The sequence below is a fragment of the Thalia democratica genome, chromosome 4, assembly GCF_965202585.1.
Source record: "Thalia democratica chromosome 4, ktThaDemo2.hap1.1, whole genome shotgun sequence".
In the NCBI taxonomy this organism is placed as follows: Eukaryota; Metazoa; Chordata; class Thaliacea; order Salpida; family Salpidae; genus Thalia; species Thalia democratica.
This window is the reverse complement of record NC_139168.1, coordinates 45,764,204-45,773,220: the sequence shown is the minus strand read 5'-3', so window position 1 is coordinate 45,773,220 and position 9,017 is coordinate 45,764,204. Positions and strand designations below refer to the sequence as shown.

The 9,017-nt window shown below is 24.6% G+C and overlaps 1 protein-coding gene across 1 annotated transcript; it reads right to left on the bottom strand.

Annotated features, from left to right (window-relative positions):
• Positions 1–1,465: 1,465 nt before the first annotated feature.
• Positions 1,466–7,438, bottom strand: LOC145834897 (cyclin-H-like). The gene is made up of 7 exons (XM_082942425.1): positions 7,312–7,438; positions 4,889–5,106; positions 4,180–4,290; positions 3,946–4,062; positions 3,431–3,549; positions 2,962–3,112; positions 1,466–1,834 (listed from the first exon to the last, which is right to left on the bottom strand). Exons 1-7 carry the CDS (start codon positions 7,433–7,435, stop codon positions 1,727–1,729), a joined length of 948 nt encoding a protein of 315 aa, XP_082798551.1. The 5' UTR covers positions 7,436–7,438; the 3' UTR covers positions 1,466–1,726.
• Positions 7,439–9,017: the final 1,579 nt, after the last annotated feature.

The window sequence follows — 9,017 nt, the reverse complement described above, 5'->3', positions numbered from 1 at the left end:
AGACTACAAATCTAACCTCAAGCTGAGAATCCCCTAAGTTAAAAAAAAAAAAGTTTTTTCATCGTAGGGAATTTTTTTAATTAATATTTGTTTTAAATTAAGCTGTTCAATGTATGATAATTGATTCTCAGAGACAGTCAATTCTCCCCTTTTTCTAATTTTGCATAACTTCAGCATGAAAACATTTCTCATTATTTATATAACAGATACAATGTTTATGTATTTATAAAGAACCATTTTTTAGCTCTGTCATAACAAAGTTCAATATATATGTTGGAGTTTAAAAAGAAGCAGAGCCCCTTTAAAAATGACGGTTTTGGCAGATTTTATTCTATTAGCTTAATGTTTTAATGAATATATTAATTTTTTCCATGCAGTTTAAATAGATTTTCAGGTTTCGTTTCAACTTCGGTTTTCAGATATTGTCAACACAAGATTTCTGGGTTTATACGACACTTTTGAGTTTTGATTACACTACACATGTAACAATTTTTTTTTAACTTTTTTTTCAATGGTATGTTATCTTTGTTCTTTTCTTATAGTTTCAAGTTTTTTTTTTTCAGTCGAATTAAACTTTGTTTTTAGATACATTCATTCAACTCCTTTTTTTATCTTTAATTTTTTTTTTAATAACAACTTTTGTTAACTAAATGTAGTTATATTTATAAATGTAATAATATATTAGATTTATTTTATAAAAAATATACTAATATTTTTTATGTTTTTATATTAAAGGTTAATTTAAACAAATATTTAAATGTCAAATTTATAATTCAATTCCTAAAAAGTTATACATAATCAAAAACGAATTAATTTAGTTTTTTCTTTTAATTTAGTTAAATATTTTTCCGAGTCAGGGTCGTTATAAATTAAGTTTTTTAAATCTTCTGTTTTTTACCATAATTCACTATGAATCGACTTAGAGCAGGGTTTCCCAAACTTTTTTTCAAATGGCTGCCTTTAAAGAAATTTAAAAAGTCATGGCCCACTTCAACAAGATATACAACTCAAAAAATACTATAAAATCACATCAGACTTTTTTTTGCCCTCATCAGCAACTCCAGAATCTAATTTAAGTTTCAAATTGCCGCCCTGTGGCTCCTTTCTTTACTGAATTTTTGGTTTAAATTTTTTTAATGAAGGCAGTAAAATTAAGAATCTACATTAAAGTTAATACGGGGCTGTTTAATATTTTTTTAATATAGTTATTAGCCTTAACTAAAAAAGAATGCTCAGTTTACTGGGAAAGAGCTTATTTAAATTGTATATTTTATTCGCGACCGGTTTAAGTGGCAAAAATTGCGACCTTTTCAAGCAAAATTTAAATATTAAACTGCATTTAACAATGTAACATTTGCATAAATCTATTTTGATATTTATTTAATTAATTAATAGCGACAATATATGTTTTAATTTCTTCAAGAATAAAACTTTATTTATATTTAAACAAAAAAGATAAGGCATTTTTAAGTTGAATAGTTTTTTTTTGGCGTACTTAAAATCAAAATCAATAGTAAAAATATACTAAAATAACATCCAATTAACAGGTTTATTAAACTTATCATAGAAGTGCTTCGACAAAACTTGCAAAAATTTCAACAAAAAATTTTATCAACATGTGTATACGGAACATAAGTATTTAACTCTAATTAAAATTATTATAACCAAAATTTTTATTAAACAACTATTTCGACAAATTTCCTATATCACAATCATGTAAGAAAAATTATTCGTTTTTAGGTCTTTTTGGACTCGAGGGCCCATTTTTTCTTTTCTTCTTTTCTTTTTTACGTTGGTGATATATTTCGTATTCTATTGTTGTAGGGTCTTTTTCCTTTTTAATTTATTATTCATTAATTCTAAATAAACAACTACAAAATACATATAAAAATTACTTTTACATGAAAAATATTTTAATAGATCGTAATGCTAAAAAACAAAACATTTCAAAAAAGCTTTGTTCTCCTTATAATGTTTAAGTTTAAACATCAGATAATAACATCTTACTATTCTAAAATAGATTTAGTTTTGTTCAAAACAGCTTATACTATTTTTTCTCTTTACTAGTAAGTTGCAACTATTTATACACCCTGTAATAAAATATAAACATGTAAAACAGGTAAACAGTGAAGGAAATTAAGTTAACCAAACAGACTGCTTATTATTATAAATAAAAGGGGAATAATTAAGAATTGCTTAGAATAGAAACTTTGTTTATTTCATACGCTATTTTACAAAAAAGTAAGCCGATAAGTTTATTGATTCTTTTAGTTTAGAAGAAAGTAAGAAAAAGAAAATATAAAGATAATGTAAAAACATTTATTTTATTTTTTCAAGCCAGGGCTTGCATATTCTAAGCTTCTTTAAGATACTATAAATGAACAAAACATAAATAAATTTATTTAAGTATTTAAGCGTTATGTTGAAGTTAAAAAGTAAAAAATACATAATGAATAAAGTGTTTTTTTTTGTTTTAAGTTTAGGGTTTAGAAAACGATATTTTTAGAAAACGACCAAAAATTATTGAACTTTTTTGTCGTCATTAGTTAAGATTGCTCTTTTTTGAATAACGAAACTTATATTTTAATAATTTATAAAAACAATATAATTCATTTCAATTTTCTTCTAATCTTGTGTAATAAATAAAAATCTTGTTTATTGATAGTATTTATAAATTTATTCGTTTCATTTTACCTTTACAATTTTATTAAATTTTCAATAAAGATAATTTTTTAAGTAAAAATTAAGATAAAAATTATATATAATCATACAGATATATTTTCAAACTGTTCCTGATGACTTTCTACGCTAAAACGTAAATACTATGGTAGTAGATGATTGTCAACTAAAAACTTGTTTAATAGGATTGTTAAAAAATATAAATGGTTGAATGTTTATTAAAAAAATAACTCTTTCAAAAATTACTATTAAAAATATACAAATTTTATTTAATTTAAATACCTTACAATAAACATTTTCCAGTTTCATTATAATGTTATCCACATTAATAGGTATTTTGAAGTTGTTATGTTGCATGCGTATATCTCGTACGCTTTTGTAAGTATCCTCAACTACGGCAGGCGGTTGTTCAACTGAAAGTTTCTTGAAATAACTGAAAATAAAATACAAGCTAAGCTTAAATTCAAATAAAATGCTCATTACAAGTTCTGATTTTAGAATTTTAGTCTTTTAGTTTCTTTCTGTAACAAAAATGCAATGTTGTTTTTTTTTTAATTCTAACAATAATGGCCTGCTTGTACGATTTTTACAGCAAACAAAAGCTATACGTAGTAAACTTGAAAATATTAGAATTGAAACAAAAAATTAAGTTGAAAACAGTTTTTAAAATATTTAACAGTTACAAAAAAAAAATTAACTAATCTTTTATTAATTAAAAGTTTTTGGTAAACACTTAAAAATAACATCTAACTTTTCTAATCGAATTTTCAACGCTGAGGCAGCATGAAACAGAGCAGCAATAGCAATCTTGGACGGCGAATACAACAGCGTTGAGTTTGTGCTCAAAGAAACTAATAAAAACTCTGTTGCCTATAAATTAAGCTCTTTATTGATTTATACTTTTATAGCTATTAAGTTATAAAAAATTAATTTAAACTCTACTTGAACTTTTAAGTTTTGTTGCTGCTATGAATTAATAAATACAGACTTATATAAAAATTACTCCACAAAAAATGCATTAGTTTGGTGAGAACTGTATTAGAAATTTCAAGTTTTATACTTAATTGTGATAATTTAGCTTTATTGACATACATTATAGAAATTGAAATTATTTTAAAAGTATAATAAACTATATTTATTATGATAAAGCAATAAAATTATAAAAAATTAAGGCTTGAAACACTTAAGTTTATACTTATCATAAAATTCAGATAATTTTACTTTACCGAATATTATATTATGTTGTTAAAATTCAAATAAACTAACTATTGTTCTAAGTCTACCAATATGTGGAATGAATTCTGGGCATCTTTTTTTTAAATCAATAATAAATCCTTCAAGAGGTCTAAAGGGGTGGTGAACAATAAGATTGAAGTTAAGTCTCTGTTTAATATAGGTATTATCTATTTTTCGTAGTTTCTGTACTACAAATGATAGTTCAACTAATTTAAAAAATTATCTAACAAACTAAGCTAAACGACTACTACAAACAAATTTTACCTGCATTGCAGTTAGTTCAAAGAGATTGATAGATTTGATGAAATTTTCATACTTTTGTGTTGCTTGAAAAGGTTTGAACAATTGATCAATCATTATGTTGTATTCTTCAACCTAATTTACAACAAAATATTCTTTTAACTTTTTTTTTAATTTTTTGATGCTTTAACTATAATCAACGTTTTTTTCTTTGCACAACTAGGATTGTTTACCAGATGCTGTGCTATAGAAGACCTTTTTATTGCATTCATTGTTGCTTGCTATGCTTACATTTTTTATTATATTTGTAATACTTTTTTATGCTAATTTTGTTTTTCAGGATTTTTAAACTTTTAAACAAATTCAAAAAATCTAGGGAAGTGAGAACCTTGTTTGTATCATTTTAATTTTATATGAAGGATGAAAGTTGCAGAAACTTATCAATAAAAAAATGTGTTCAAAAAAAAAGTCTAAGTCTTATAAATACTTTCTTGTCTACATTTGCAAAAACAAACTTTCAAACTAGCTTTAATTTTTCAAGGAGTAGCAACACTTAGTTTTTTTTTAAACAAAATTTTCCGGGCATCTTTTAAAGTTTTATCTTTTGAGTGAAAAATCAGTTAAATATAAATAAAATGAATATAAAAAAATATCTCAAGAATTTTTGCTAGTAGTAAAATAGCAACGAAAACTCATGTAAGTAAAAATGTACTTAGTATTTAAGAAAGCTAACCTTACAAGCACACCATATAAACACAAACTTCATTGTTCTAGGATGATATTCCATGACACTTGTACAAAGATAAAATCTTTTCATATAGGTGCATGCTGTATAAATTACACTGGATGGTAGTTTTTGCTGCTGACAATAAGTTTTTAGTTCTGATTCATAATGCTGCACTATTTTACAATGCTCATTAACAGTAAGAAAAAGGTCATCATCATCTACCACTGTAGATAAATAAAAATTATATAATAAAAATGTAAGTTTCATAGTATGTAAGAATTTTATAAGATTAATATGAAAAATTTATATAGAATGTTAAATACTTTTTTAAACAAGCAGAAACATTTAATGCACAGACTTAAAGCATTTAATTTTCTAGATACTCTAAAATGATGGATATATATATATATTTTTTATATCAAATTATACAGTAATCTTCCTTTATTCTACCAACATATGTTTCTGTGTGTCAACGAATCAACACACTTCAACTGGGTTGTTAATAGGAAAGATAACTTATCTTTCCTATTAACAACCCAGTTGAAGTGTGTTGATTCGTTGACACACAGAAACATATGTTGGTAGAATAAAGGAAGATTACTGTATAATTTGTTTTTATTTATATTCCAGTGAAGTTACTTTACTAGGATCTTTTATTAGCAAACAATTAAAACTATATTTTGAACAGTTATTTTTTATATCAGAACTTTAGTTATTTTTATCATGAATAATTGTATAATAAATTTTAACTTTTATATTAAACTAATTCTAGAATAAAATAAATTAACAGATTTTAAAAAGTTTCACTGCTTTTAAAATTTAAAAAATAGATCAGTCATAAAGATAGCAAAAGTAATTGAAAACTAGCTTATACAGAGTAAGTTCCATGATTAAAATTATAACATAACTGTATTTTTAAACACAATGTAATAAATTTAAAGTTTATTTTTTAGTAGCAAAGTAAAAGTCATATTGTTAATTAAGGTTTCTACTAAAACCAACAAAAATTATATATTATATTTCAAAAAATAATATATCTGTTTGTCATTAATCTAGTAAAACTAAACTAGGCTATGGATGAATTTCAAGAAAAAGTTACGGGCACAGGGGGGTTAAACACTTTTTTTGAAATTTGATCTTATTTTGTATAGTTTTTACTAAGCTACAAGATGCGTTTTACAGATTTAAAAAATTCAAAATAATTTTTGAGATATAGCTGGTCAAAGTCGGAGGCAACAATAGGATCTTTTAGGGAGGTGCAAACTAAATCGGCAAATAACTAGAAATCATTAAAAATCTATCTCCACCTACATTTTTGAGATAACTACCTCAAATTCTTAAGAAATGTTCCTTGCAATATTTGGAACACTTCCTGAAATTTTTAGGTAGATATCTCAAAAAACCTGGGAGAAGATATATTTTTAGTGAAATAGTCTATTCTTGCTGTTTTAGTTTGTAAATCCCATAAGGAACCTATTGTTGCCTCAGACTTAAAAAAATTAAAAAAATTCAAAATAATTTTTGAGATATAGCTGGTCAAATCTGTAAAAAAACATCTTGTAGCTTAGTTAAAACTGTATAAAACATTATCAAATTGTGAAAAAGGTTTACCTACCCTATGCCCTTAACTTTTTCTTGAAATTCATCCATAGCCTAGTTAAATTTAACTAGATTTATGATAAATGAATTTAATATTTTTTGAAATATAATGTTTAATTTTGGTTGGTTTTAGTATAAACCTTAATTATTAATATGACTTTTACTTTGCTACTAAAAAAACTTTGTTATTATTTTTTTTAATTTAATGTACTTTTCAAAATCAACAAAAATACAAATTTTTGACCAAAATTGGCTATAAAATATCAATATATTGAAACTGAAACAACCTAGTCTCATTTAATATCTATAAAAAACAAGCCTGAGATTTCAAAAAAATATTAAAACTATCTTAAGTTTTTATAAAAAAACCAAACTGGCTTGAGTCATCCTCAGTCATTCTAGATTTTCAGAAGTTTCAAACTGTCCTGAGTTATCCGGAGTGTGTGGCTATCCCATACTAGTCAAAAACTCTACCTATTTAAGTTTTAAAGTAGTATCTTAAACTCTTTTACAGTTATTATTAAAATATCAAAAACAAACTCTTTTTATTATAACTTTTAGAAAATAAAAAAACTTCTATTTTTATTCTGTTTGATGTAACTAAATTTAAAACAAGCATACTTTATTGTAAAACTTAAACAAAAATTATTTACATGAAAAGTACAGACAAAAAATTTAAGAAAGTTCAAAATGAAAAATGTTTGTGTAAAAACTGTAAACTTTATCATTGCATATCATAATTTTTTTTTTTCTGCATATTTAAATTATATTTAATTACTTATTAAAAATAATAATCTCTATAAACTAAAATACCAAAAATGAAAACTTACTTAATCCCTCACGTTTATTGCAATAATTCACTCGATAATTTCTATTTGTTTTATTTAGAAGATTGTTAAGCTCAACTGAACTTCTAAAAGTCCAAAATTCTTTATGGGTACTATTGTTGTACATTTTAAACCTGTAAATATAAATTTAATACATTGAAACAATGTGTTACAACTATTTTTTAACTTTTATACATTTTAGAATTAATTTGCATTGACATTTTTTTACAATTTATATATCTAAAATATTTGTTAACATGCTATCATTTATTAATTAAAAACAAATGGTTATTTAAGAGTATACAACTTCTACTTTTGATTAACATTAGATATCTTATTGTAGGGTTATGTAAATATTTATAACGTTAACTATAATTTTGTATTTTACAGAAAATTTACTGTTTATAAAAAAATATATGATAAAAAAAGAAGTTATTTTTTAAGTTATTTTTTCTTCAAAGTTACAAATTTGTCATCAACTGCCTAACTTACACAATAATTAAATGTAGTTGTAATCAACCTAAACAAAGTCTAGTAGTTGTCTAGCTTAATTTCTTAACAGGTGTTTCAAGTAAACATTAGTTTATCTGGACAAAAATGTGAGAGCCAATCAAGATGTTTGGTTAGCATTCTATTTGCAAACAGACACCAAAATGCTGATAATCAGTTATTAAAAATTTTTGTAAAACAAGCTAGGTGAAGTTATGTTTGTAAAACTAAAAGATTCTTAATTTATTTAATTATTGTAATCAATTACTATAATTTAAGTTTCCATTGGTGAAAAATAAGCAGAGATGCTAATATTAAACATATTTTTTTAGTGATATTACCACTTCTTTACCCTTAGTCGTTGCTCTTGTAGAAATAGCAACAAGAAAAATAAGGTTAAATAGATAATCATTAAAACCTAGGGGAGGAATTGGTATGGTCACCATGGTAGACTATAATTTCTATGGTCAATATTGGCAGCTATAGGCTTAAAAAAAGAATGCTAAAAACTTTTTCAACGTGTAATCAATTACCATAATTTAAGTTTCTATTGGTGGAAAATAAGCAGAGATGCTTATATTAAACATCTTTTTTATAGTGATATTTCCACTACTTTACTCTTAGTTGCTGCTCTTGTAAAAAAGGTAACAAGAAAAATGTGGTCAGAATAATTCAGGTTTTCCATAACTTTTTACCCTTTTAATAGAAATTAAAAAAGCTATTGTCCCTTCCAACAAGATTTCTCAAAAAACTACCAATAAAACTTTTTTTTTGCTTTTCATTCAAACTATGGCCTTGGGCTCCCTAAAAATCCTAAATTATTTCATAATAGTCATAATAAGATTCAAAACTACAATTAAAAACGCTTAAGACTTTTTTTATTTTGGATTAAGTTTCAAATTGTGACCTCATGGCCCCTCTGTGGCACTTTCACTGATCATGCCCCCTAAATTACTGTAATTTCCCAAGGGGGCTACTTGGACCAGTTTGGGAAACCCTGGCATAAAAGATAATTAAAATCTAAGGAAGGAAATGGTATGGTGCCCATGGTAGACTATAGCTTTCATGGTCAATATTGGCAGCTATAAGCTTAAAAAAGAATGCTAATAACTTTTTCAACTTTAGTTAATGATTTTGTTTGACTTAATCTGGGTTGCAACTCGTTTTTTCAAATATTTTCCAGGTTTTCCAAATTTCTTCCAGGTTTTTAAAAGTACACA

What these genes read in the sequence shown, in the direction of transcription:
- LOC145834897 (XM_082942425.1), bottom strand. Translation starts at nt 7,435, where the DNA reads ATGTACAACAATAGTACCCATAAAGAATTTTGGACTTTTAGAAGTTCA. An exon ending in TTATATGGTGTGCTTGTAAG is followed by an intron (nt 4,291 to 4,888) that starts GTTAGCTTTCTT and finishes GTTGTAAATTAG; the next exon opens with GTTGAAGAATACAACATAAT. An exon ending in TGGAAAATGTTTATTGTAAG is followed by an intron (nt 1,835 to 2,961) that starts GTATTTAAATTA and finishes TAAATTAAAAAG; the next exon opens with GAAAAAGACCCTACAACAAT.